The sequence below is a fragment of the Eschrichtius robustus genome, chromosome 14 (assembly GCF_028021215.1).
Source record: "Eschrichtius robustus isolate mEscRob2 chromosome 14, mEscRob2.pri, whole genome shotgun sequence".
NCBI lineage: Eukaryota > Metazoa > Chordata > Mammalia > Artiodactyla > Eschrichtiidae > Eschrichtius > Eschrichtius robustus.
Window position 1 is genome coordinate 21,404,634 of NC_090837.1, and position 27,731 is coordinate 21,432,364.

At 50.5% G+C, this 27,731-nt stretch overlaps 2 protein-coding genes and 1 non-coding gene across 9 annotated transcripts in view; 2 read left to right on the plus strand and 1 right to left on the minus strand.

Moving 5' to 3' along the window:
- TCN2 (transcobalamin 2) overlaps positions 1-10,621 on the minus strand; it is a 37,589-nt gene extending 26,968 nt beyond the window's left edge. For 6 of the 7 annotated variants that reach the window (XM_068563209.1, XM_068563206.1, XM_068563205.1 and 3 more), the window contains exon 1: positions 10,515-10,621. The gene's annotated coding sequence lies outside the window, so the exon portion shown is untranslated. The remainder of the gene's footprint in view (positions 1-10,514) is intronic. The other variant, XM_068563207.1, reaches the window with a different exon arrangement.
- On the plus strand, positions 1,867-1,939 carry TRNAE-CUC (transfer RNA glutamic acid (anticodon CUC)). The gene has a single exon. It is a non-coding gene; the product is annotated as a tRNA-Glu (tRNA).
- A 313-nt stretch (positions 10,622-10,934) lies between the features above and the next one.
- On the plus strand, positions 10,935-27,547 carry PES1 (pescadillo ribosomal biogenesis factor 1). The gene is made up of 15 exons (XM_068562947.1): positions 10,935-11,034; positions 13,642-13,721; positions 17,178-17,331; positions 18,480-18,589; positions 20,010-20,181; positions 20,266-20,355; positions 22,807-22,923; positions 23,042-23,116; positions 23,317-23,406; positions 23,559-23,686; positions 24,075-24,200; positions 24,332-24,516; positions 24,981-25,147; positions 25,288-25,449; positions 27,029-27,547. The coding sequence occupies exons 1-15, from the start codon at positions 11,011-11,013 to the stop codon at positions 27,110-27,112; spliced, it is 1,764 nt and encodes a 587-aa protein (XP_068419048.1). The 5' UTR covers positions 10,935-11,010; the 3' UTR covers positions 27,113-27,547.
- Positions 27,548-27,731: the final 184 nt, after the last annotated feature.

A 27,731-nucleotide genomic window follows, 5' to 3' on the forward strand; every position in this document is an offset into this window, starting at 1 on the left:
TTTAAATCACTAAATTTTGAGATAATTTGTTACACAACAACAATGACCAGAACAGAGGGTTACCACATATTGATAAAAGACTCAATTCACTAAGATTTTTTTAAACCATTCTAAACCTAATAATATAGCTACAAAATAAAAGGTGAATTCTGATAAAACCGCAAGGAGAAATGGAGGACTGGACTTTGCCCTCAGCTTCTGGGAGGTAATCTCTAAGCCCTTGGAATGTCATGCCTGATAGGAGTGTCCTTGTTTGACTGGGGGCCTTGAGCCAGACAGATAACGGTTTTTTAGGGTGGGGCACTTTGGTTCATGTGACACCAGCTTGGACCTCCAGAGGGCTGGAAATTGTTATCAGCCACATGGGTAGTCAACCCTGCGTGAGTGATGGAGCCCAGTAAAGACTCTGGACACCAAGGCTTTGGTGAGCTTCCCTGGTTGGCAATACTCCATGCATAGTGTCATGCATTGATGCCAGGAAAGTAAAACTGCCCTGAGTCTCTAGGGGACGGATGACTAAGCTCCAAGTTTGGTACTTTCCTAAACCCTGTCCCAAGTGTCTCTTCCCTTGGCTGATTTTAATCTGTATCTTTCCCTGTAATAAACTGTTAACTGTGGTATAACAGCTTTCATTGAGTTTTGAAGGTCCTTCTAGTGAATTATCAAAACTGAGGATGATCTCAGGGACCCGTGCACTTGCAACTGGTGTCAGAGTGGGAGTAGTCTTGTGGACTGTTCCCTATCTCCACAATTGGTTGAATTTTTACACTACCTAATCTCCACCAAGAATAGAATGGATAAAGTATGGTATATTCTATATGGCAATTAGCATGAGTGAACATTCACACAACAAGAAGGATGAATTTCACAAACATAATGTTGATTGAAAGAAGCCAGACAAAAAAGAAAACACAGCATGTAGGGAACTAAAATCTCCATGGATGTCTCAGTCCTCCTGTAAAAAGCCCTAGCCTCCTGAGATGTGGAAATGTATACAATATAAAGAGTAAATGCTTGCTTTAACTTCCCCTAAAAGCATTTTGCTTTCCACATACCATAAGACTTTAATCTGTAGCCATTTGTGTAGTTAACTGGTCTTATCCAAAAGGATAACAGGGACTTCCCTGGTGGTCCAGTGGTTAAGACTCCACTCTTCCACTGCAGAAGCTCGGGTTCAATCCGGCATGCTGTGGCCGGGGGCAGGGGGGCGGGGGAGAGACAGAAACAAAACGATAATAGAACTTATCTCCCTGAGAGAGTCAAATGGTTACAGCCCAGACTAGGCCCAGAGTTAAGCTCCCAAAGGTACCAGGAAGACTAGAGAGCTATCTCCCTGTCAAAAGGGATGAAGTCCACACATCCAAACACCTCTAGGTCACAGAAGCCAGACACTGGGGCTTATCCAGTTCTTGAAGCAATTCATTTACATTTGAATGGGTTAGGGTAAGTATCTAAGATACTTTTCATTCAATCTCCAAGAAGCAGAGGAGAGGCAGCTGCTTTTCTCCTGCAGGTAGAAATTAGAAAATCTGTTGTTCTCTATCCTTCATTTACGGGGTGTAACTTGGCACTCATATACAAAGTTTCCATCAGCTCTCATTGCACTGCCTGTGGGTCTAGGTGTGGGGAACGATGCTGCAATGTTACCCTGGCTGTTAATCTGGTTGTGAGTATCAAGATAGAGCTCTGTTCCCTGACCCAGAAGCCTCATGTTTCTGCAGTATTCACATATAAAAGTTACGTATCTGTGTGAGTGGAGTAACATCTCAGACCCTTCACAGTTCTTGACAAACCATACTATGAGATTCAATTGATGTAATTGTCGACTGAAAAAAATGCACAACCTAAAAGTTTAGAATTGGGACTTCCCTGGTGGTCCAGTGGGTAAGACTCTGCACTCTCAATGCAGGGGGCCCAGGTTCGACCCCTGGTCGGGGAACTGGATCCCGCACGCATGCTGCAACTAAAGATCCCACATGCCGCACTGAAGATCCCGCGTGCCACAACTAAGACCCGGCACAGCCAAAATAAATAAAATAAATAAATAAGTATTAAAAAAATAGTTTAGAATTATGTTTTATTTAGCAGACTTTCTGAGGACTTAAGCCCAGGAGACAGCCTCTCAGATAACTCTAAGGGACTGTTCTGAAGAGGTAAGGGAGGAGCCAGGATACATAGAGGAGTTTTTGCGAAAAAATAAACAAACAAAAAACACACAAAGAAACAACAAACAAACGAAAAACAACAAAAAGCCCAGGTAGTTGGAACATCAAAAGATTACTGTTGGGGCTTCCCTGGTGGCGCAGTGGTTGAGAATCTGCCTGCCAATGCAGGGGACACGGGTTCGAGCCCTGGTCTGGGAAGATCCCACATGCCGCGGAGCGGCTGGGCCCGTGAGCCACAATTGCTGAGCCTGCGCGTCTGGAGCCTGTGCTCCGCAACAAGAGAGGCCGCGATAGTGAGAGGCCTGCGCACCGCGATGAAGAGTGGCCCCCACTTGCCACAACTAGAGAAAGCCCTCGCACAGAAACAAAGACCCAACACAGCCATAAATAAATAAATATTAAAAAAAAAAAAAGATTACTGTTAATTAAAGAGAAAACAGACATCTCAAGTTAATGAATTTAGTGCTTTTCTATGTATGGGAAGATGCAAGAGTCTGGGCTCACTGAAATCATTCCTTTGATGTGCACCTTAGCTATCTAGGGCCAGTATCCTGTTTTTCTCCATTCTGAATCCCCTCAGGGTGTAATAGGGAATTCTATTACAAGTTAATCACTAAAGGGATGTTGCCTATAAGCTTGAATTATAATGGCCCACCTCTGGAACCCCTGCCTCCCAGGTTATGAGCACTAAGCTAAAATCCCTTTGTTTGGCTCACATCCTGACCAGGCCCACCTGTGAATGACTACAGGCAGGAGGAAACTAACACATCCCCTCCTGAGGCTGACCGGAACCAGGAAATGTTTGACTTTACTCCCTCCCCTTTTAGTATAAAAGAAGCCTGAATTCTAACTCAGGCGAGATAGTTCTTTGGGACATGAATCCACCATTTTCTCGGTCTGCTGGCTTTCTGAATAAAGTTGCTATTCCTTGCCCCAACAACTCATCTCTCAATTTATTGGCCTGTCGTGCAGTGAGCAGTATGAGCTTGGACTTGGCAGCAAGGATGCCCAGTGAGGCTGCTGCAGTGGCTGATGGCCTGATGGCAGGAACATCCTTTTTTTTTTTACTGATACAGCAGGTGACATTTTTTTGTTCAGATAGAGTTGAAAAATAGGCAAAACTAAGGTATGATGTGGGAATTTGATTAGTGATTCTCTTTGAGGGATAGGAACTGGAAGGGAGCACTGCAGGGAAGGCTCCTGGGTGCTGGTCATGTTCTGTTTCCTGAGCTGGGTGCTGCTTATATGGGTGTATTTGGTTTGTGAAAAATCAAGCTATAAATCTATGACTGGTTGTGTTAGTTTGTTAGTCCTGGTCCTCCAAGAGCAGATGCCAAGATGGTATTAGATGTGCATAGGCTTGATTGGGGAAAATTCTGTGAGTGTAAAGGGAAAGGGAACCAGAGGAAGCCAGCAGACCTGTTAGACTATGGTGCAGGTCTGACCCCTGTGAAGGAGAGAGGGAAGGAAGGAAATAGGTAAGGGAGGTCTGAGACTGCTGTAGAGATATTTTTTTTTAATAGATCTTTACTGGAGTATAATTGCTTCACAATACTGTGTTAGTTACTGTTGTACAACAAAGTGAATCAGCCATATGCATATATATATCCCCACATCCCCTCCCTCTCAAGCCTCCCTCACACCCTCCCTATCCCACCTCTCTAGGTCATCGCAAAGCACCAAGCCGATCTCCCTGTGCTATGCTGCTGCTTCCCACTAGCTAACTATTTTACATTCGGTAGTGTATATATGTCAATCCTACTCTCACTTCGCCCCAGCTTCGCCCTCCCACCTCATGTCCTCAAGTCCATTCTCTATGTCTACCTCTTTATTCCTGCTCTGCAACTAGGTTCATCAGTACCTTTTTTTTTTTTTTTTTAGATTCCATATATATGTGTTAGCATACGGTGTTTGTTTTTCTCTTTCTGACTTACTTCACTCTGTATGACAGACTCTAGGTTCATCCACCTCACTACAAATAACTCAATTTCGTTTCTTTTTATGGCGAGTAATATTCCACTGTATATATGTGCCACATCTTCTTTGTCCATTCATCTGTTGATGGACATTTAGGTTGGTTCCATGTCCTGGTTATTGTAAACAGTGCTGCAATGAACATTGTGGTACATGTCCTTTTGTTTTTGTTTTTTTGAATTTTTGAATTTATTTTTTATACAGCAGGTTCTTATTATCTATTTTATACATATTAGTGTATATATGTCAATCTCCCAATTCATCACACCACCACCACCACCCCTGCCACCTCCCCCCTTGGTGTCCATACGTTTGTTCTCAACATCTGTGTCTCTATTTCTGCCCTGCAAACCGGTTCATCTGTACCATTTTTCTAGGTTCCACATATATGCGTTAATATACGATATTTGTTTTTCTCTTTCTGACTTACTTCACTGTATGACAGTCTCTAGATCCATCCACATCTCTACAAATGACCCAATTTCGTTCCTTCTTATGGCTGAGTAATATTTCATTGTATATATGTACCACATCTTCTTTATCCATTCGTCAGTCAATGGGCATTTAGGTTGCTTCCATGTCCTGGCTATTGTAAATAGTGCTGCAATGAACATTGGGGTGCATGTGTCTTTTTGAATTATGGTTTTCTCTGGGTATATGCCCAGTACTGGGATTGCTGGGTCATATGGTAGTTCTATTTTTAGTTTTTTAAGGAAACTCCATACTGTTCTCCACAGTGGCTGTATCAATTTACATTCCCACCAACAGTGCAGGAGGGTTCCCTTTTCACCACACCCTTTCTGGCATTTATTGTTTCTAGATATTTTTGTTTCTGAATTTTTGAATTTTATTTTATTTTTTATGTAGCAGGTTCTTATTAGTTGTTTCTAGATTTTTTGATAATGGCCATTCTGATCAGTGTAAGGTGATACCTCATTGTAGTTTTTTTTTTAATTTATTTTATTATTTATTTATTTATTTTTGGCTGCGTTGGGTCTTTGTTGCTGTGCATGGGCTTTCTCCAGTTGTGGCGAGCGGGGGCTACTGTTTGTTGTGGTGTGCGGGCTTCTCGTTGCAGTGGTTTCACTTGTTGCAGAGCACGGGCTCTAGGCGCACGGGCCTCAGCAGTTGTGGCACGTGGGCTCATTAGTTGTGGCTCGCAGGCTCCAGAGCGCAGGCTCAGCAGTTGTGGTGCACAGGCCTAGTCGCTCAGCCGCATGTGGGATCTTCCCGGACCAGGGCTCGAACCCGTGTCCCCTGCATTGGCAGGCGGATTCTTAACCACTGCGCCACCAGGGAAGTCCCCTCATTGTAGTTTTGATTTGCATTTCTCTAATAATTAATGCTGTAGAGATTTAAGAAACTTTCAGCAAGGCCTACGGCAAGCCCTGGGATCAAAGTTACTGTAGTGGGGCTTCCCTGGTGGCGCAGTGGTTAAGAATCCGCCTGCCAATGCAGGGGACACGTGTTCGAGCCCTGGTCTGGGAAGATCCCACATGCCACGGAGCAACTAAGCCCATGCGCCACAACTACTGAGCCTGCGCTCTAGAGCCTGCGAGCCACAACTACTGAGCCCACGTGCCACAACTACTGAAGCCCGTATGCGTAGAGCCCGTGCTCTGCAACAAGAGAAGTCACCCAATGAGAAGCCTGCGCACCGCAACAAAGAGTAGCCCCCACTCACCGCAACTAGAGAAAAGCCTGAGCGCAGCAACAAAGACCCAATGCAGCCAAAAATAAAAATAAATTAAAAAAAAAAAAAGTTACTGTAGTGTAAGTGCCTGACAGTAAGCTTTTTTTTTTTTTAATTGTAAGTGCCTGACATTAAGCTTTCGATTGCTGAGGCATTCATTTCAAAGACATGCACCTCAAACATTTTGCGGGACACAGTTACTAGCTAAACAAATAGATAAGGAGACAGGCTGCCCCCACCCATGAAGTCCCTCCCCTCCTTTTTTCTTTTAGCCCAGCAGCTTGTGAGATCTTAGTTCCCTGACCAGGGATTGAACCTGCCTCTTCGGCAGTGAAAGCGCAGAGTCCTAACTGCTAGACCCCCAGGGAATTCCCCAAAATTCCCCTTTTAGAAAGTCCTGGGTAACCTATATAACTGACTGCTTGAGTGACCCCACTTTTCCCTTCCCGTGTCCTAATTCTGGCTCTTCTGTTTTAAATTTGCCAATAAAGAGTGAACCTGTGAAACCCTAGGCACCTCATCCTCAACCCCAATAAAGGCAAAACCCCAGGTGCATGCTCTCTCTCTCTCTTCCTGTGACCTTGCTGTGTGGCCCCAGACGTGCCAGGTACCCTCCAGGACTTGTGAGTAATAAACCTTTTTTTTCCCCCCAAAGTTCCCTAATGGTTGTTGCTGAGGTGTATCTTGCAATCACAGTGAGAACCACAAGGACTGGTCCATCCACGACACTGGCTCCAGTCGGGGAAACGTCTGGGGTAGGGGGGGGGCTCCCACTGGTAGTACAGGCCCCCCAGGCACTCCTAGCTGATAGCATCACTATCGATGATAGGCTGAGACTGACACAAAACAGTCACCCAGCAGAGGAGTCCTGTGACTCCAAGGACCAGGCCTCCCTCAGTATCCTTGCTGTGCTCAGTCATTGGCTGGGAGCCCATGGGAAGCACAGCCTTTGCACTAGCACTCGATGGATTTCAGAGCACAGCTGGGGCGATCGGGCAATTGTGCTCCCCACAGTAGGAGACCTGGGAGGCATGTTTTGAAGCCACTACAGTCCACCCCTTGCACCACATACATTTACTTCTCCACACAGGTTCACGGATAGTTCCATGGGCCTCTCTTCCTGAGTGGAACCTAAGAAAAGGGATGCTACTGGAATAAACTACAACCTCCATTGCTTTGGTTGATCAGTGGCTCAGGGCTGCAGTTGGTATTCATCTTCTTCCACCATCCATCCTAAACTCACCTGAGTCTCAGCTCTTACCTCAGCAGGTCTTGGTGATAGCATAACCCAAACCTTATTGCTGAGGGTCGTGAACCCTTGGTATGTTAACTCTTTTCGTGCCAGGGGTAATTCATGTGTCCATTCTCAGTTGCAGTGGGCAATGGAGTACCAGGAGGCTCCCAAGCAGCTCACCTGGGTTCTGCACGTGTTGTCCCATCCCCATTGTGTAGAGCAGTGTGACCTCTTCCAGCTGCTCAAGGTCAATTACCCCTGGCAGTACAGTGACTCTTCTTCAAACCTGCTGGTCTCTGTGCACAAGAAGGTCAAAGTACCCATGTGGTAGCCATAACTTATAATTCAATGGAACCCTTTCTGTGTCCCCTGGGAAAAGCATGTCCTCTTTGAGGACCAGGGTCTCCAACATTGCAGAGCTCAGAGTTACAGGAATGGGAAGCACAATATTCTCCCAGTGAGTCATTGGGAGTAAGTGGGTTGGCTTATCACAGAGTATTTCCTCCAAGCTGGTACCTCAGCTATGCTTGTAGAAGGCTGTTCCAGCATTCTGTGATGCTGGATGTCTCTGGATGGTGCAGTAGGTGGTTTATCCATGGGATCCCAAGGCCATGGGCCTACTCCTACACCTCCCTGCATGTAAAACGGGTCCCTGGTTGAAGGCTATGATACGTGGGATTCCATGCTTGTAGATCAGGCATTCCATAGGCTGCTGAATAGTGGCTCTGGCTGAGACTCTGCAGGCAGACAAGGCAGACCCTTGCCCAGGTTAGGTATCTCTCTCTCTGAGGACAAACTGGTGACATTTCCAGGACAGAAAGGCCCACTGTAGCTGAATTATCAAATGGCCAGTTGGTCTCCTCAAGGAATAGTGGCATATTGGGGGCTCAGTGTTTTCTCTATTTCTCTCATCCAGCCATATGCCTCTACCTCAGACCTCCTTATCTCTACATTCTAGTCCTTTTCCTTCCAGATCCCCTTCCAGAACCCCTTCCAGACAGCCAGACCACTGACCACTGCTCAGGAACCTATCTGTATTTTCAACTTGGGCCACTTCTCCTTCCATAAAAAGCGGATGACTGCTTGCAGCTCCACCCATTGGAAAGTTTTTCCATCTCCACTGTCTTTCAAGACCAACCCTGAAAGTGGCTGCTATGTAGCTGTGGTCTATTTTTGCTTTGCACCTGTGCACTGAGTCAACCTGTCCATAAACCAAGCTTGAGTCTTTTCCTCCTCGCTTTTGGCTAGTCATGTGGGACCTCCATACAGGCTTAGGTGCAAACAGGGAAGGGATTTTGGAGCAACTGTTGTGTGCAACAGGAGGCCTAGGCTACTTGCTCAGGCAGCTTACTTGTGCCATCTGGTCCCAGGAGGGCTTGATTATATTTACAATGACCTCTGCTGGGCCCATTTACTTTTATTCCTCACTGGGTCCAAAATAACCCAACTCATATTTGGCAGTTCTGAACTTGGTCACTTGATGACCAGCGGCCAGCAGTTTTCTACCGGGGCTCAGTAACAAGCCAGCAGGTATTTCTTCAATGGTGTATACTTCTCTGCAGTAGGTGGCATGACCTTGCCCAAGAATTCCAGAGTTCTGCATTGTGATTCTCCCACTGGGGCTTGCCATAAGCTCTATACTGCATCTTTCCCTCCGCTGACTCCACCAACACCATAGGGTCTGCTGGATCCGATGGTCCAAGTGGGGCACGGTTTGCTCTGCAGCCAGGACCTGCTTCAGAGGCCTCTCTACATGTCCTGTCTGATCAGCATAATATCAATGTAACAGATCAGTGTCACATCTGTGGGCTGTTCCAATGATCCAGATCTCTTCAGACTAGTATTATGACAGAGGGCAGGAGAGTTAACATAGCCCCAACGTAAAACTAAATGAATATTACTGTCAGTTCCATGAGAATGAGAAGTATTTCTGATCCTCTATGTTTTTTGGCCGCACCACGCAGCATGTGGGATCTTAGTTACCAGACCAGGGATCGAACCTGCGCCCCCTGCATTGGAAGCGTGGAGTCTTAACCACTTGACTGCCAGGAAAGTCCTGATCCTCTTTTCTAAGTGGAATGTAAAAGAATGAACTTGCTAAATCAATGGCAGCAAACCACAAATCTCAAGCCTTATTAATCTGCTCTAGCAATGAAACAATTTCAAGCACATGAATTGTGATCAGGGCTATTACTTGGTTGAGTGCACAGTAATCTATAGTCATTCTCCAGAATCAATCCAGTTTCTGCAGGCACCAGACTGATGAATTAAACAGAGATGTGATAGAGACCACCACCTCTGCACCTTTTATAACTTTCATGGTGGCACCAATCTTTGCCATCCTTCCTTCTCTACTGCCCCCTTTCTGGAACACTCCTTGGTCTTCTGCTGTGAGCACCACATGACCCTGGTTTTCCTCACACCTCTCTGGCAAGTTCGTTCAGTTTTGCCAGCTCACCTTCCCCTACCCGGTTTTCATTTCATTTCATTTTTTGCTGTTTGTAGAATCACTAGGTTTTTATTTTATTTTAGCTTTAATTGAAAGTACATAGTAAAATGCACATTGTTCAAAACAAGCACTAGCCAGTGCTTAATGTCTGTATTTACCTTTAAAGGGCGAGTTCTATGACCACAACCTTGGGTCAGGTCACATTCACAGGGCCTCAAATTTAAAATTTTGAGGCAATATTGGGACTTCCCTGGTGGTCCAGTGGTAAAAAGTCCACCTTACAATGCAGGGGACACAGGTTCGATCCCTGGTCAGAGAATTAAGATCCCACATGCCGGGGGCAACTAAGCCGGTGCGCCACAACTACGGAGCTCTCGCGCCTCAACTAGAGCCCATGTACCACAAACTACAGAGCCTACACGCTCTGGAACCAGAGCGCCACAACTAGAGAGAGAAAAACCCTCATGCCGGAACTAGAGAGAAGCCCACGCACCACGATGGGGAGCCTGTGAGCTACAACGAAAGATCCCCCATGCCTCAGTGAAGATCCCATGTGCCGCAGCAGTCAAAAATAAATTAAATAATAAATAAATAAATAAAAATTTGAGGCAATCTCCAAATGGAGTTTAGAGGCCTGAAAGAAGAAAACATCAAATTTTACAAATTTTACCGTCTTCCCAGACCACACCACTTGGTGTGAATATTTGTATAAATCTTGTAATTATTCTTTGAGGAACACACTACGAAATTTGTGTATACATATTAAAAGGTCAAACGTGTTAAATGTGCATTTTAAATATACCACGAGTTCTGTAATGCTGCTTGGTCTTTCGTCATTTTTCAACCCTCCGCTAAGACTCATAAAATCTAAGTGGCCTCTCGAGTCTCTCCACCTCTGTGAAGAAAAAAGTCTGCTTTTGTTCTGTTTATCCCGGTAACAGCGAACGGACAAAAATAAAAGCCGATGGCCAACGGCGAAGCGAGTCCAGCTTCACTTACCGCCAAGGCGGCCTCTCAGGCAAGGGAGACGAGTTCCGACGACGCCCAGCAACCGTTACCGTTACCATGACAACGCAACTCGTGCTCCCACACCTCGGAGTGCGGCTCCCCTCTGCATCCCAGAAGGCGCTGCGCCTCCTCTAAGCCTTCCGCCCCGTTCCATCCCAACATGCAACGGGGCTCATAACGTCAAGCGCTCGTCATCAGGATGATTATAGAAATGCCTGAATATACGCCCTTGCTTAAACATTAAAAATGTCTGTAACAGGCTCACCGATGAGAAAGAGCCCGAAAGAGCTGTCTTAGAGATTTTTTTCAGAGGATTTAGTTTTAATCTCTAGGAGAAAAATTGCATCTTTCAGTAGACTCGCTCAGGCACCTCCTTGGACAGACCGCGCAGGCCGGCGGCGTGGGGGCCTCGGGGCCCTAGGCAGGGCACGTGCGGGAGGAAGTGGTGGTGTTCGCACGGTGCTTGTAGGTCCTTCTGCGTGGAGCCATGGGAGGCCTGGAGAAGAAGAAGGTGATGGGCGAGAGGCCGGGGCGGGGCCGGGGCAGGGGGGACGGGGGTGCCCCAGGAGGTAGGAGACGGGAGCGATGGAGCCCGGGGACTGCGCCTTTCCCCGGCCTTGAATCCTCGTGGGTGCAGAACCGGCTGGGATCAACGCGACAGGAGACAGCAGGCAGAAGGGGTTCGAGGATGAGCGAGGACAGCAGTACTTGTTCTGTAAAATAGGGGAAAGAACCCTGGAGTAGAGCTGTGAAAGAGCGTTGAGGTTACCAAGCAAAGCTGCACCCCAAAACAGGCCGAGCCGGAGGATAGCTTTACTGAAAGTGATGAACATTACGTAGAGCTCACCATTATTTCGAGCTCATCATCTCTAAAACTTGTGACTCCCTTTTCTGCTGAATCAGGCCTTGTCCTGGACATTGGGAATGGAGACATAAACAACCAGTTGTGGTCCCTGCATTCGTGGAGCTCACTTTCTAGTGGGGAAGTTGGACAGTAAAGTAAATAACCAAATAAAACGATCACAAACAAGCCTGGCAGCGGAAACTAAGTGCCAAGGCTTTCGGGTGGAAAAGGCTTGCTGTGTGCAAGGAATTAAAGGATATCAGCTTGGCTGGGGTATAGTAAACCAAGAGGAGAGTGGCATCTGGTGAAGTTGGGATTGGACAGGGACCAGGTCATGCAAGACCTGTCAGGCACAGTGAGGAGACTGGATTTTATTCAAAAAGCAGTAAGAATCAACTAAAGGGGGAGTAATATCCGTTTTTCAAGGAGTTGTTCTTGTTGCTGCGTGGAGAATCACCTTGATGGCATGAAGAGATTAGAGAGGGGATGGGGATGAGGATGAGGATGAGGAAGATGTAGTTGCCTCGATTGTTTCCATCAGCTGGAAAGTTTCTGCTGCCAATCTGTTTTTAATCCAGCACGCTATTGAGCTAAGTGCTAGTGATTGGAATTACAAAGATATAACATTGAAAACCTGACTTTGAGACACAGGTGCAGATATGTAAACAAATCATGACAGTTTTTGTCGTTGTTGTTTGTTTTGTTTTGGCCGCGCCCAGCGGCTTGCGGGATGGAACCCGGGCCCCCTGCAATGGAAGCTCGGAGTCCTAACCACTGGAGGGACCACCAGGGAAGTCCCAACAAATCATGACAGTTTTTAAAGCAGGGTTTCACAACCGTTTTGACATTTTGAGCCAGATAACTGTTGTGGGGAGGGTTGTCCTGTGTGTTGTGGGAGGTTTAGCAGCATTCCTGGCCTCTTACCCGCTAGGTGCCAGTAGCATCTAACAGCCCAAAATGCTGGATCCACCCCCATACACCCAGGGAGTAAAGTCACCCCAGTTGACTTTAATTATCCCCTTAATGTTTGAAAAAATAAGAATGGTGACAGTGTAGGGCAATAGAAAACAATTTTAATGAAAGCAACTTCCCTAAGACAGTCTGAAAGTCATTTTTGTATCCCCAGAACTTGGTATGGGCCTGATCCCCAGTAGACAATTAATAAATGTCTAAAGGGAAGAATGAATGAAGGGCATGTTTCGTGACTGTGGGATTATTCATAAACATACCCCTCAGGAGGCTACAGGTTTGTCCCTTTAGAGCTGGACCTGGCCCTCGAGGCCTATGCTGTCTTAATCCAGAGGAAGACCTCGTCTGGGAAGGACGTGCTTGGTTAGCATTGCAGGGAGCTGGTGCAGTGCACTGCTGCTCTATCAGGGATACAGAGGTGTGAGTGTGAGGCAGCGTCTTAGCACCACAGATGTCCAGATGGTTGCACAACACAACATGCTCTTTGGGGGCAGGTAGAGACCAGGCCTTTTGTCTTTATTACCCTCCTAGCATCTAGCTAAACACTTGGAACATAGTAGAGGTCTTGTTATTGTCTGTTGAATGAATGAGGAAGGAGAGAGGCTGTGTGGCTTAGAGCGTGCATTTTCAACTGGATGGTGTCATCCCGAAGGGAACAGAAATTGGTTGGGGGACATCTTAGATATTACAATGATGTGTAGCCCTCAGAAGGACCACATTACAGAAACATCTACAGTATATCTGTGGTATTAACATTTTATGGGGCTGTGAGAGAGGGTGATTAAAGAGGAGAAAAGGTCTAAAAAGGCCTCTGGTGGTGGAGGGGTGGTTATAATGAAAAAGAAGTTGAGAACACTGGCTTAGTGGATGAGGCACTCAGGTTCTGGACTTGGACCTAGGTCTGAATCCAGCCCCAGCTCTTAAAAAGCTATGTGACCTGGGCAGGTTATTTTACTGAGCCTGTTTTCCTCCCTTGTGAAATGAGAATTTTAATGGCAGCCACCTCACAGTGTTGTGGGGATTAAATGAATAATGTGTGCAAATCATAATGGTCAGTACTTACAGCCACTACTAAGTGCTTGGCATAGCACCTGATCCACAGCAACCTCATGGTCCTGCATTGTGCACATGTATGTGTCCTCCTCTGTGCTGACGACTGCAGGGACAGTGCAGGAGCGCTCCCTCCCCACAGCGTCTTGGCCATTTATCCAGAGTAATAGTCGCCTCTTGCATGAGCAATGTCCAGAGGTTGATCTCTGTCATTGTAATCATTGCTAATAGAGAATTGATTTTATCCTCCCCAAGTATGAACGAGGCTCTGCTACCAACTACATCACCCGAAACAAAGCCCGGAAGAAGCTGCAGCTGAGCCTGGCCGACTTCAGGTGAGGTTGGAGAGGAAAGGGGGACTTCGGGTGCCTGGCCAGTGAAAACTCAGCCACATCCCTCTCTTAACTGCACTGCTGCAAACTCTGTCTGGGATTCTGATATTCCTTCTCTTTCTTGCCTGGCTTTGCTTTAGTGAGCTGTGCTTTGCCAGGTGTGGTCCATGGGGAAGCTGGAGAACTGGGTCGTGCCACCCTGAGTCATCAAAATGGGCCCACTGGTTCAATGCACTGCTGCTCTCTTATCTGGGTCTTTGTCACCCATCCTCTCCCTTCAGGCAGTAGTGACCCCTGATCCTGCAGCTTGTGGTTCTCAGCTCCTTGGAGAGTCCAGTCCAGACTCTTCCACAGCCTGCGTCCTGCTGCCTGGCTCACTTTTCATCTCCCAAACGCACCCAGCACTTCCCACTCTTACAGCCTCTGTCCTTAAGATTCTCTTTCCTCTGCCCTTTATAGGCAGACCTTGGAGATATTGTGGATTTGGTTTCACACCATTGCAATAAAGTGAATATCACAATGGAGCGGTTTCCCAGTGCATATAAAAGTTACGTTTACACTATACTGTAGTCTATTAAGCGTGCAGAAGTTTTATGTCTAAAAGAAATGAACATGCATTAATTTAAAATACTTTATTGCTAAAAAATGCTAATCATCATCTGAGCATTCAGTGAGTCGTAATCTTTTTGCTGGTGGAGGGTCTTGCCTCGATGTTGACAGCTGCTGACTGATCAAGGAGGTGGTTGATGAAGGCTGGGGTGGCTGTGACAGTTTCTTAAAATAAGACAGCAGTGAGGTTTGCCACGTCGATTGACTCTTCCTTTCATGAACCATTTCTCTGTAGCACACAGTGCTGTTTGACAGCGTTTTACCCACAGTAGAACTTCTGTCAGAATTGGAGTCGAACCTGTCAGACCCTACTGCTGTTTTATCAACTAAATTTACGTAATATTCTAAATTCTTTGTTGTCATTTCAGCAATTTCCACGGTAGATTCCATCTCAAGAAACCACTGTCTTCACTCATTTATAAGAAGCACTCTTCATCTGTTAAAGTTTTATCATGAGATGGCAGCAATCCAGTCACACCTTCAGGAGCCACTTCTAATTCTAGTTCTCTTGCTGTTTCCACCACATCTGCAGTTACTTCCTCCACTGAAGTCTTGAACCCCTCAAAGTCATCCATGAGGGTTGGAAGCAACTTCTTCCAAACTCCTGTTAATGTTGATATTTTTATCTTTTCTGAATCACGAAAATTCTTAACGGCATCTCGAAGGGTAAATCGTTTCCAGAAGGTTTTCAATTTACTTTGCCCAGATCCATCAGAGGAATCACTGTCTGTGGTGGCTATAGCCTTATGAAATGTATTTCTTAATTAATAAGACCTGAAAGTCAGAATTAGTCCTTGATCCGTTGGCTGCGTGATGGATGTTTTGTTAGCAGGCATGAAAACAACATTAAGCTCTTTGTACATCTCCATCAGAGCTCTTGGGTGACCAGGTGCATTGTCAATGAGCAGTAATATTTTGGAAAAACAAAAAACTTTTTTCTGAGCAGTAGGTCTCAAGGGTGGGCTTAAAATAGTCATTGACCATGTTTTTTGTTTTGTTTTGTTAATTTATTATTTACTTTTGGCTGCTTTGGGTCTTCGTTGCTGCTCATGCTTTCTCTAGTTGCGGCGAGCAGGGGCTACTCTTTATTGCAGTGTGTGGGCGTCTCATTGCGGTGGCTTCTCTTGTTGCGGAGCACGGACTCTAGGTGCGCGGGCTTCAGTAGTTGTGGCTCGCAGGCTGTAGAGCAGGCTCAGTAGTTGTGGCACATGGGCTTAGTTGCTCCACGGCATGTGGGATCTTCCTGGACCAGGGCTCGAACCTGTGTCCCCTGCATTGGCAGGTGGATTCTTAACCATTGCGCCACCAGGGAAGCCCCTGACGTTGTTTTTTGTAAACAGATGTGCTGTTATCCAGGCTTTGTTGTTCCATTTATAGAGCACAGGCAGAGTAGATTTTAGCATAATTCTTAAGGGCCCCAGGATTTTCAGAATGGTGAATGAGCATTGGCTTCACCTTAAAGTCATCAGCTGTGTTATCCCATAACAAGAGAGTCAGCATGTCCTTTGAAATTTTGAAGCCAGGCATTGACTTCTCTCTAGCTATGAAAGTCCTAGAAGGCATCTTCTTCCAATATAAGGCTGTTTCATCAACATTGAAAATCTGTTGTTTAGTTAATTATCTTAGCTAGATCTTCTGGATAGCTTGCTGCAGCTTCTACATCAGCACTTGCTGCCTCACCTTGTACTTTTATGTCCTGGAGACGGCTTCTTGCCTTAAAGCTCATGAACCATCCTCTGCTAGCTTCAGACTTTATCCTGCAGCTTCCTTACTTCTGTCAGCCTTCATAGAATTGAAGAGAGTTAGAGTCTTGCTCCGGATTAGGCTTTGGCTTAAGGGAATGTTGTGGCTGGTTTGATCTTCTGTCCAGACCACTAAAACTTTATATCAGCAATAAGGCTGTTTTGCTTTCTTATCGTTTATGTGTTCACGGGAGTAGCTCTTTTAATTTCCTTCAAGGGCTTTTCCTTTGCATTCACAACTTGGCTGACTGTGGTGTAAGAAGCCTAGCTTTCGACCTGTCTTGGCTTTCACCATGCCTTCCTCACTAAGCTTAATCATTTCTAGCTTTTGATTTAAAGTGAGAGACGTGGGACTCTTCCTTTCACTTGAACACTTAGAGGCCACTGTAGGGTTATTTGTTGACCTCATATCAATATTGTGTCCCAGGGAGTAGAGAGGCCCAAGTAGAGGGAGAGAGACTGGGGAATGGCAGGTCAGGTGGAGCAGTCAGAACACACACAACATTTATTGATTAAGTTCACCATCTTGTATGGGTGCTATTTGTGGGGCCCCCAAAATGATTACAATAGCAACATCAAAGATCACTGATCACAGATCGCTATAACAAACATAATAATGATGAAATAGTTTGAAATATTGTGAGAATTCCAAAAATGTGACACAGAGACATGAAAGTGAGCAAATGTTGGAAAAATGGCACCGATAGACTTGCTCAATGCAGGGTTGCACAAACCTTCAATTTGTTTAAAAAAAAAAAAAAGAAAATGCAATTACCTGCAAAGTGCAATAAAGTGAAATTCAATAAAATGAGGTATACCTCTATGTGGCTGAAATGTTGATTTGTCAGCAAGGCCTTTCCTGACTCCTTGCTAAAAGAGGTACCTGCCAGTTGGCCCCTGTCAGTATCCTGATTGTTCCCTTTCTGGTGCTTGGGACTGTCTGCACTATGTTTGTTGGGAACTTGTCACTGTCAGACTCCTGCACTAGGATGTGAGTTTTCCAAAGGGCAGGGCTCCTGTGTTCTCTGTTCACTGCAGTTTTCCAGGCCCAGCGTGCCCAGTGCTCTCAGCACGTTTGCTGATAGAAGGAGTGGCCTTTGTCTTCCAGGCGGCTCTGCATCCTGAAGGGCATTTATCCCCATGAACCCAAGCACAAGAAGAAGGTCAACAAGGGCTCCACGGCAGCCCGAACCTTTTACCTTATCAAAGACATCAGATTCCTCCTCCATGAACCCATTGTCAACAAGTTCCGGGAGTACAAGGTGAGGCCTGGGCTCTAGGGTCTGGATGGGGCCCTTCCCAGCTCTGTGCAGACCCACTAACACTGACCTTGGGTAAATTGTTTGATCTCTCTGAGCAAGCCTGTACATAGGGTGAGGTAATTCTACCTCAAAAGTGTGTCGGGGGGATTGACTGAGATCTTAAGTGTGGAAATCATTTATGTAGAACCTGGCCAATGATTAAGCGTTACCTGTCATACTTTTCCCCTGGTTCTTTTGGAAAAGAGTAAATGTATTGCCTCTGAGGCAAAGATTGTGGTCTTTCAGGGGCTCTCTGGTGTGTTTTCTGCCCAAATAAACCACTCCTATTCAGGTTCTTTCTGGAATTGTTCCCAGGAGACCAAGCTTTTCATTCCTCAAATAGAAATGATTAAATGCTTAAATACCACAGGGAAAGTAGAAACCTAATTATACCAAATGCAAATAATTGAAAGACTGCTGCTACTGTAGCCTTTGCCGAGCAGCAGGGCCAGGCTGTGGGATACAGCTGCTGGCAGCCCTCTCGCCACAGCCGGCCGAGGTGGGTGGCTGGACCTGTCCTGCTGCTGGGTTTTCCAGGCACCCCAGCTCATTGCATTGGAACTGGGCCCCTTGTGGGACTGGCTGTCTCAGAGCTGCTGTTCACAGTCTCAGCGGAGGTGGCCTCTGAGCCTCTGAAGAAGTGCTCAGGGGAGGCAGTTGGTCAGTTTAGAGGACTTTCTGGGGCCACCATTGGCCTCAACTGCGTTTTCTCGTGTGGCCCAGCCCCACACGTGGGCCCGAGGCTTGTTTCACACACATGCGGACTGCTGTTTCTGGCCCAGCCTCCTGGCCCTGGTCTGTCTCACTTCTCAGTTGGAAAATAGGGCTGAAAACGTTATACTTTCACGTAAACATGTGGAGTCAGCCCGTCTGAATGCTTATCCCTGTTGATCTGTCAGCGGGATGCAGTGGGGTGGCTCTGTCGTCAGCCTGGGTCAGGTTCGCTGCTCCGTGGAGGTGGCTGTTGTGCAAACCCCGGGCTGAGGGGGCACATCATGCCGGCAGACAGCCGTGGTCGGAGAGCCCTCCTGCCCCGAGCATCCCTCCTCCACGGAAGGGGTGTCCGGGAGCCGTTGGCCCCACATCAGCAGTCTCCTCCTCTCTCCCAGGTATTCGTCCGGAAGCTGCGGAAAGCCTATGGGAAGAGTGAGTGGAACACGGTGGAGCGGCTGAAGGACAACAAGCCCAACTACAAGCTCGACCACATCGTCAAGGAGCGGTGAGCCGGGGGCTCTGACCTGGTGCTGGGGGTACAGTGGGGAACGGGACCGAGACCCTGCTCACAGAGCTGGCGTCCTGTTGGAGGAAGCAGACCAGAAAACAAACTGGCAAGTTGTTCTAATGGTTGCAAGTCCACACGAGTGCCACGAGGGATGCTCTCCAGGAAGGGAGCTGGAGGACGTATGTTAGTTACAGGCTTGTCAAAGGAGGTCTCTGGGGGGAGACATTTGAGCCAGCCAGGGGAGGCATGGTTCACGCAGAGCAAACAGCAAGTGCAAAGGCCCTGTGGTGAGAGAGAGCTGGAGTCCTGGGGGTATGCGTGGGGTGCATGGTCAGTCCTGGAAGATGTGGCTGGACACCTCTGATCTCAACTGTTTCTTGCCCATCCTTCTCAGCAGTCCCCGTCATTCGTTGACTAAATCAGTGGGGACACTTGGCAGTGTCTGGAGACACTTCTGCTTCTCCTGACTTGGATGGCAGGGGGTCTACTAGTATTTAATTAGTAGAGGCCAGGGATGCTGCTCAACACCCTATAGTGCACAGGACAGCCCCCACAACACGGGACAACCTGGCCCACAGTGTCAGTGGTGGTAAGGTGCAGAAACTCTGGGCTAACTGAATGTCTGCCTTCTCTTGGTGGCTGTTGGCCCTGGGAACAGTTAGCTCCAGGCTGGATGGACTTGGCTTCGTTGAGTCGGGCCAGCCATGGGCTAGCAGGGCAACAGCCTTGGCCTGGGAGCTCGACAGCAGGTGTTCTCACCCCAGCCCTACAGCCACGAGCTGGGCAGTCCGTGAACTGCTCCTGCTCCGAGCAGGTCCTCCTGTAACAGAGAGATGACGAGTGTGACACAGCTGTTCTGTGGAACAAATGAAAAAAAAAAAAAAATGCATAAGAAAAAAGCAAGTGTCTGGATTCATGTGCACACTAGGTGGCAGTATGGTGGCGTTCCCATTCTGTGTCACCCCCTTCTCCTCAGCCCTTGCTTAAGAAAGAATGGCCGGTGCTGTTTCTAGGAAGGGCCCAGGTTGTTGGGTTTGTCTGTGAGGTGCAGAGCGAGGAAACTTCGAGGCACAAGAGGGGGCTGATTGAGGCTCTGGCCTCTGAACCAGGAAACCAAGTGCCTCTCCTGTTCTGAGAGGTCCCTGCGGACCTTTCTTCTGTTTTGCTCTGTGTCTGAAGACCTGGCTGGCCCCTCCTGACTCAGATTTCTCTGACCCTCAGAGCCAAGTGGGCACATCCTGGTTCCGTGGTTCTTCCTGAGGCTGTGGGGAGGTTGGCACTGCCAGGCCCCAGGGCATTGCCCAGCTCCCTGTTTAGGAGATGGCGTGTTCAGGGCCTGGGGTGGGGCAACGAGATTGGGGGCCCCTCAGAGCCCAGGCTGAACGACCCTGTGAGCGCCGCCCTCCTGGCCACGCAGGTACCCCACATTCATAGATGCCCTGCGGGACCTGGACGACGCCCTCTCCATGTGCTTCCTCTTCTCCACCTTCCCACGGACCGGCAAGTGCCACGTGCACACCATCCAGCTGTGCCACCGGCTGGCCGTGGAGTTCATGCACTACGTCATCGCCGCCCGTGCCCTGCGCAAGGTGAGCCCGGGGCCACCCAGTGGGGCCCAGCCCCCCGCCCCGCCCGCCCCGTGTCCTCACCACGCTGTCCCCCCTCCACCGCAGGTCTTCCTGTCCATCAAAGGCATTTACTACCAGGCCGAGGTGCTGGGCCAGCCCATCGTGTGGATCACGCCCTACACCTTCTCCCACGACGTGAGTGTGCCCACAGGGAAGGGTTGTGCAGGGACCGTTGCTCCCTCTCTGCTTCCTAGACAGAGATAATGGTGTAGGTGAAGGGGGGCTCTTCCTGTCCTGCAGAACCAGCTGGGTTCCTGAGTGCCGGCTGGGGCGGTGCGGAGGTGTGGTACAGCATTGTAACAAGAGCCCGAGCTAGCCTGACTCCAGTAACTGCTAGCTGGTTGTCCTTGGACATGTGCCCTTACCTCTCTGTGCCCAGTTAATAATGTGCTTCCACCTTCTAAGCCTTGTCGTGAGGATTTGAGGGAAAAAAGCTTTAAAAGTGCCTGGTGCTTGGCCCTCGGGGGTTGAAGAATGAACAGTGAGCGGCCACCGGGGCCGAGCACTGCCTGCATACACGGCCCTGCCCTCCAACCTGCTGGGTCCTCACCCCGCTCTGCCACCCCCACTCCTGTGCCCCCCCCCCAGAGCTGGGGACTGGGTGAGACTGGGGAGGATGAACACAAGAGGAGCACTACTTATTAGTGGCACTATTTCTTACTCATCTTTCTTTTTAAGACGGGGGGAATTTTTGGCAGGATCCGTCGAGAGAAATCTTGGTTTGGCCTCCGTATGAGGGTTGTTAGCCTCTAGTCTCCCACAGGGTCTCAGGCTTCGTGCCTGACTTATCTTGCTGTGGGCCTGCATTTGGCCTTGCTTCCTGCTTGTGCCTTGAGTGAGAACTGGTGCCTTCAGTGGAGACCCAGCTGGATGGCAGGTTTGCTGGCCGGGCAGCGGGTGCTCCAGCATGAGCTGGTGGTCTGGTTCCCCTAGGCCGCTGCTGATTACTTTGGGCTGGAGGCCACAGGCCGGAACCCCCGCTGAGCGCAGAGCAGCGGTGACAATTGGTGGCAGCCTGTGGTCTTTGTGGGTGAGAGGCGCTCGGCTCTCAGCAGTCCCTGTGCCCACTCCCTGGGGGCAGGCGTGTGTGCAAGTCTGTGCTCTTCCTTCTTCCCCTCTCTGTCCCTCCTCTCCTCTGTCCTTCCTGCCTTCTCTGCCCTGCCTTCCCTCCTTCCTCTCTGCCCCTCCCTCTCCTTCCTTCTCTCTGATGTCCCACCCCCGCACTGCTCAGACTGGTCTTTGTCTGTCCTGCCAGTGGTGAATAGGGCCCTGTGGAGGCCGGCCTCCACACAGCTGGCCCTGGAGGAACGGGGATGGGCACGGGCCGCCCCTTCCTCCTTCCTCTCTGGCCAGCTCACTGCCGCTGCTTCCTCTCAGCAAGAGGATGGGGGACCAGTCCTGGGTCATAGTTGGGGCCCCTGTGCAGCCAGTGCTGGGCTCCTGGCAGCAGGACCCAGGCAGGTAGCGGGGCCCAGGGGGCTGCTGTGCTGTGGGGCAGTCACTGCTCACGTGCTCCCAGGCCCGTCGAAGGTCCTGGTGGATGCTCATGGAAGGACTGAGGTATCAGTGGGGGACAGGTGAGGCACTTCTTGGCCCCTGTACCCCCACAGCCCAGTCACTGCCTGTTGGCAGGATGTAGAAACAGCTCAGCATCACAGGCGCACAGGCACAGAAGGGATGCTGTGATCATTACTGATTTCATCACCGCTTGGCGTATCCCCCCCGTCCAGGTCTCAGAAGTCGGCCAGGCTGGCCTGGGCTCTCTGGTGTGCCAGGCAGTGCTGCTCAAGGGTCGAGGCACTTTGGTTTGGGTCTCAGATCCTTGCCCTGTTTTGTTTTATCAACTCCTCAAGGTTTAAGACGAGCCCTCCCGTGTCCCCCGCTTGCTCTGTGTTTTTTGCCCTAAGCAGGCAGCATTTCTCAGGCGCTCTCTGGGGCTGAGCCAGGCAGCTGCCCAGCCTGTCCTGGGTCCTCGGGTTGTGCCTTTGTCTCCGGCTCGGGCCCAAGGCAGGGTTGCTGAATTCTGAGTATCTGTCAGAAGGCTCCTGCCAGGGCTCGTAGGTGCTGAGTGCCGCCCGCCCACTACCCCCACCCAGGCAGATGGGCTGATCCAGGGCCACCTTTCCCAGCCAGGCCCCCAGGTGCTCATGGGCTGGCCCCAGAAAAGACGGTAAATGGAAGTTACTGGTTGGCTAATGGAGCAGGCGTGAGCGGCTTCTGCAAGAACAGAAGTCTGCCTTGCAGGGTGAGGGGGAGAGCTGGGGCAGGGAGCGGGGACACCAGCCTGTCCTGGGAACCTCGTGACAAAGGCTTCCCTTTTCTCACTCCTAGCATCCCCTTTATGGCACGGGGATCTGGCACTGGCCTCCAGGACAATCCTTGGGACCCTTGTCCAGAGCCTCACTGGTGCCCAGGATGCTCCTGGGTGGGACCACGCCACACGGCCTCTTCTCCTGGGGCAGAGCTCTGAAGGCGGGGCCACCCTGGGGGAGCTCCTGGTCCTTGGGCATCCGGAGCCCCCACCCCGCATGGGTTGTCAGTGCCATCTTTGCACTGACACTGCTGATGCGTCTCCTGTGTACCCAGCACCCAACAGACGTGGACTACAGGGTCATGGCCACCTTCACCGAGTTCTACACCACCCTGCTGGGGTTCGTCAACTTCCGCCTCTACCAGTCGCTTAACCTGCACTACCCTCCAAAGGTAGGCCCCGGCCCAGCGCAGCGCCTTCTCCTCACCGGGCAGAGGCCACGGCCTCTCTCCCCACGTGGAGGTGGGGGTAGGGGCATCCTCTTCCTCTGACCTTGCCCTTGCCTCTCAGCTCGAGGGTCAGGCCCATGCAGAAGCGAAGGCCAGCGAGGACACCTACGCTTTGGACTCCGAGAGCTCTATGGAGGTGAGAGAGGCTTCCAGCATTGGCCCTGCATCCCCCAGAAGGGGGGTTCCTGGCCCGGGGGTGGAGGCGGTCATGGCTAGATAGGTGGTCTCAGGGCTTGCCCTCAGAACCCACACCCACTGATACCCAGCCGAGAACTGCCAGCCCTACCCCTCCCCACCTGCAAGCAGCATCCCTGAAACCCTGCTTCTTTCCCACAGAAACTGGCCTCTCTCAGTGCCAGTCTGGCCCGTGTGGTGGTGCCTGTGGAGGAGGAGGAAGCCGAGGTGGATGAGTTTCCTGCTGACGGGGTGAGGACTGCGCTGCCCTCTGGAAGCGGGGGTGGGGGAGGTGGGCGGACTGAGGGGTTTAGAAGGAAGCTGGGGAGGGGCTCGTCTCCAGCCTCTGCCTCCAGTGGGGTGCAGGCAGGCCTGATAGTGTGAGCAGCCCCTTTTCTCGGCAGGAGATGGTGGTGCAGGAGGACTGCAGGAAGGAGCTGGAGGCGCAGGAAAAGCACAAGAAGCTCTTCGAGGGCCTGAAGTTCTTCCTGAACCGTGAGGTGCCCCGGGAGGCCCTGGCCTTTGTCATCAGGTGGGGAGTCTGACAGCACTGGCTGTGCCGTACTGGGCTGGGTCCTGCCCTGGACAGCGCAGCCCTGGACGCCCATCGGTAACAATGGGCTGGCGTCAGTATCCGCTGCTTAGGGCTGTTGTGAGGATTCAACAAAATGGGTGTGGAAAACTCAGCACACCCCAGGCACATGGAAAGCACCCATTAGAGGGCAGCTGGCATCACTTCACCAGCTTAGGGCAGAAGGTCTCCACTGGGCCAGCACTGGAGGCGTCAGCCAATTGGAGGGGGGGTTCCTGGGGTGGGGAGGGGACAGGTGTGTCCTAGGAGGGTGAGCTTGTGGTCCAGCGGGTCCCAGGGTGGGCACCTCCTGCCTCAGTACCCTCATGGGCTCCCCCTGTGCCTGTAGGAGTTTTGGGGGGAACGTGTCCTGGGACAAATCTCTGTGCATTGGGGCCACATACGACGTCACAGACTCTGGCATCACCCACCAGATTGTCGACCGGCCTGGGCAACAGACCCCCGTCATCGGCAGGTAGGCCCCCAAGGCCCTCGTCTTCCTCCGCCTGTTTGGGTTTCTGGGGGCGGAGGTCTGTCTCCAGGCCCCTGCAGATGCAGTGGGGTCTCAGGTGGCCCCACGACTGTCTCTGCCCTCACCCTGCTCAGGTACTATGTGCAGCCCCAGTGGGTGTTTGACTCCGTGAACGCCCGGCTCCTCCTTCCTGTGGCAGACTATTTCCCCGGGGTGCAGCTGCCTCCACACCTCTCGCCCTTCGTGTCAGAGAAGGAGGGCGATTACATGCCCCCTGAGAAGCTGAAGTTGCTGGCCCTGCAGCGGGGGGAGCACCCAGGTGAGTGAAAGGAAGCTGGGCAGGGTGGGGTGGGCAGGCTCCTCCAGGCTGGCCTCGGCTCCGGGGGCTTCACCTGGCTGTTTCCCTTCTTGGCTACAAAGGTGGCAAGCTCCAGAGAACAGGGCAGCAGGGGTACAAAGCCCTTTAAACGCTCGTTGGAGTAATGTGGCTTAGGAGGAGGAAACGTTTGTGTCTTATAATCCAGTGTTACTTGATGTCTAGAGTGACTGAGCAGAATGGCCTGGAAGTTCCGCGGGAGGCAGCAGAGCTGAGGGATTGGGGGCCTGGAGTTTGCTCTGAAGGCAGCTGGGCCTGTGGAGGAGGCGCCAGAGGGCCTGTGGTCGGGATGGCCCTGCTCTGCCTTTGGAACGTCTGTGCCAAAGAGGGTGGTGCCTGGTGCCAGTTCTCACGCCGCAAGGGGAAGAGCAGGCTCCCGAGTGTTTGGAATCCTTGGCTGTTTGTAGGAAATTTGAATGAATCTGAAGAGGAGGATGAGGAGGAAGATGATGAAGGTGATGGTGATGAAGAGGGAGGAAAAGAAGAGGAGGAGGAAGAAGACAAGGAGGCTGGTTCGGAAAGGGAGGAAGAGGCCCGACTGACGGCCCCGGAGGAGCCGAGGATGGAGCGGAAGGTACCGGGGAGTTGATTGGGTTCTTGGCCTGGGAAGCAGCCCCGCTGGCCACCTTGGTGCCAGAAGGGTGGGAGCCAGGGGGCTGGGGGTGGAGGGTGGGGGTCAACCTGCATCCACAAGTGTCTCCCCTGTGTCCCCAGAAGCCCAGGGTGATGGCGGGCACAGTGAAGCTGGAGGATAAGCAGCGGCTGGCCCAGGAGGAGGAGAGTGAGGCCAAGCGCCTGGCCATCATGATGATGAAGAAGCGGGAGAAGTACCTTTACAACAAGATCATGTTTGGCAAGAGGCGCAAAATCCGCGAGGTGAGTCTCCCCGCCGCCTGAGGCTCCAGATGGGGCCGCACAGCTGAGCTTCGAGGCCGGCTGGCTCTCCCAGGCAGTCTCTGGGCCCTCTTCTAGCGTTTTTCTGACGTTGTCTGCCTGCCCTGGGCATCTTGGTGTCAGTCTCCTTCCTGCACCAGGTGGTTTCTGAGTCTGCTGGGGTTGGGGGCCAGAGCTGCTGCAGCAGACTCGGGGCCTGCACTTCACAGAAGTGCGTGAAGCTGGAGGGACTGTGGGAGGTTTTGGTTTAGCTTCTGTTTTGTTTCCTCTCATTCACAGAGCCACGTATGCTCAGTATAAAAGAAAAAAAAATTTTAAGAGTTCTGTGCACACCAGAACTCTGTAATGGACGCAAAAGTGGCTCACAGTCTTGCCCTTGGGGTGATCTGTAGTAATAGCCCCCCAGGTTTCTTTTGTGCATGTAATAACACAGATGTTATTGGGGGGGCATCGTGCTACACATACAGGCAGAGCTTGTTTTATGGCACTTCGCTTTATTGCACTTCACAAATAACGAGTTTGTTACAGATGGAAGGTTTGTGGTGACTCTATGTCGAGCAAGTCTGTTTAGCACCATTTTTCCAATATTTGCTCATTTCATGTCTCTGTGTCACCAGTGACGGTAATTCTCACAATATTTCGGACTTTTTCATTATTATTATATTTGTTATGGTGATTTGTGATCAATGTTCTTTGATGTTACTGTCGCAAAAAGACTATAATTCACTGAAGGCTCAGACGATGGTTAGTTTTTTTTAGCAATAACGTATTTTTTATTAACGTATCTGCACGGTGTTTTTAGACATAATGCTATTGCCACTTAACAGACAACAGCATAGCAAAAACAGAACACTTATATGCCCTGGGAAACCAAAAAATTCACGTGACTCCCTTTATTGCAGTATTCGCTTTATTGGGGTGGTGGGTGGAATCCAACCCACAATATCTCCGAGGTTTGCCTGTAGGTGGTTCTGCGGTGTATTTGTTATTTAACCATAGCATGAACTGTCCATGGCATCGTACAGTGCATGGCCTGTTCCCTGCTGACAGGATTAGGCCGTCTCCCTTTTATAGTTGTTCTCAGAGAACAGTCTTGAGCACCTCTCTTCCTGCCTCCAAGTGTCTCTGCAGGGTAAATTCTTAGGAGTGTAATTGCCAGGTTGAAAGGCCACCTGTTTTGGAATAGATCATGCCACGTGGCCCCGGGGAAGGACTGTTGCAGGTTGACCCCACCCTAGCAGCTCCTGGTGAAGGTTTGAATGGCCCCCAGCTTTCCCAGGTGAAGTGGGTCAGTGGGGCAGTTGCCTCCAGCTCTGGGAGCCTGCAATCCTCCTGACTTGCTGTGGGCCCGTAACTTCACAGAGTCATAAAGGCAGGGGTGAAGGCACGGTTCCTCACCTGAGGCTCTTCAGAGGGGTTTGCTTTTTCCCCTTGGTAATTTGCCTATTAGCTTTCCTGGAAGCTCTGCTTTTAAGGGGTGGCCTTGAGTGGCAGAAGGGGGAGTTCCCTTCCCCGTCCTCCTCCCCCCATCACAGCGTAATCCTCCCCTTCCTCCTCACAGGCCAACAAACTGGTGGAGAAGCGGAAAGTCCATGATGAGGCTGCAAGGTCTGAGAAGAAGGCCAAGAAGGCAAGGCCGGAGTGAGTGGCGGCAGCCTCGCCATGGGTGAGGCCAGCTCCCAGAGGCTGGACTTGGCACAGGGACCCAGAGGGCCTGGGCTTGGTGACAGACCAGCGTCTTTTCTGTTTTCATCCTTCTCCTCCCTCTGCTGGCCCTGGCCTCCTCTCACGATCTCTGGCTGGGCCCATGGACAGCCCCAGCCTCGCTCGGACGGAGCTCCCTGCTGGTGCCTGGGCAGAGGAGAGGCCACTGTGCCTGGCCTGACACGATGCTCCCAGGGGTCAAGCGACACGGGGCGGGACCCGACCAGTCCCTCACTGACTGCTCCCATTTGCCCTGGCTTTCTGTGTCCCCTCCCCCACATGTACCGTTGGACCCACGATTTTCCCAGTGCTCTGGTGGGGGGTAGGGTGGGGAAGCATTTGTTATTAAATGGCTGGAGTTCTGCAGCCAGTTGAATTCTGTGTTCATGAGCCTTCCTGGGCTTGGAGAAGGGCCACCTAGTGCTCCAGGTTGGCCAGCCCTCGGTGTTCACTGAGAGGAGCCGGTCACTGCTCGGAGCTTTCTGGCTGCCCGTGGATCCCCTGGGGTCCAAGGGTGCCAGAAGGTAGGCGCACATTCCAGCCCAGAGACTTTTCCTCTG

Coding starts and splice junctions, on each gene's coding strand:
- PES1 (XM_068562947.1), top strand. CDS start 11,011: ATGGGAGGCCTGGAGAAGAAGAAG. Junction 18,590..20,009: donor GACCACATCGTCAAGGAGCG/GTGAGCCGGGGG, acceptor CTGGCCACGCAG/GTACCCCACATTCATAGATG. Junction 24,201..24,331: donor CAGACCCCCGTCATCGGCAG/GTAGGCCCCCAA, acceptor CACCCTGCTCAG/GTACTATGTGCAGCCCCAGT.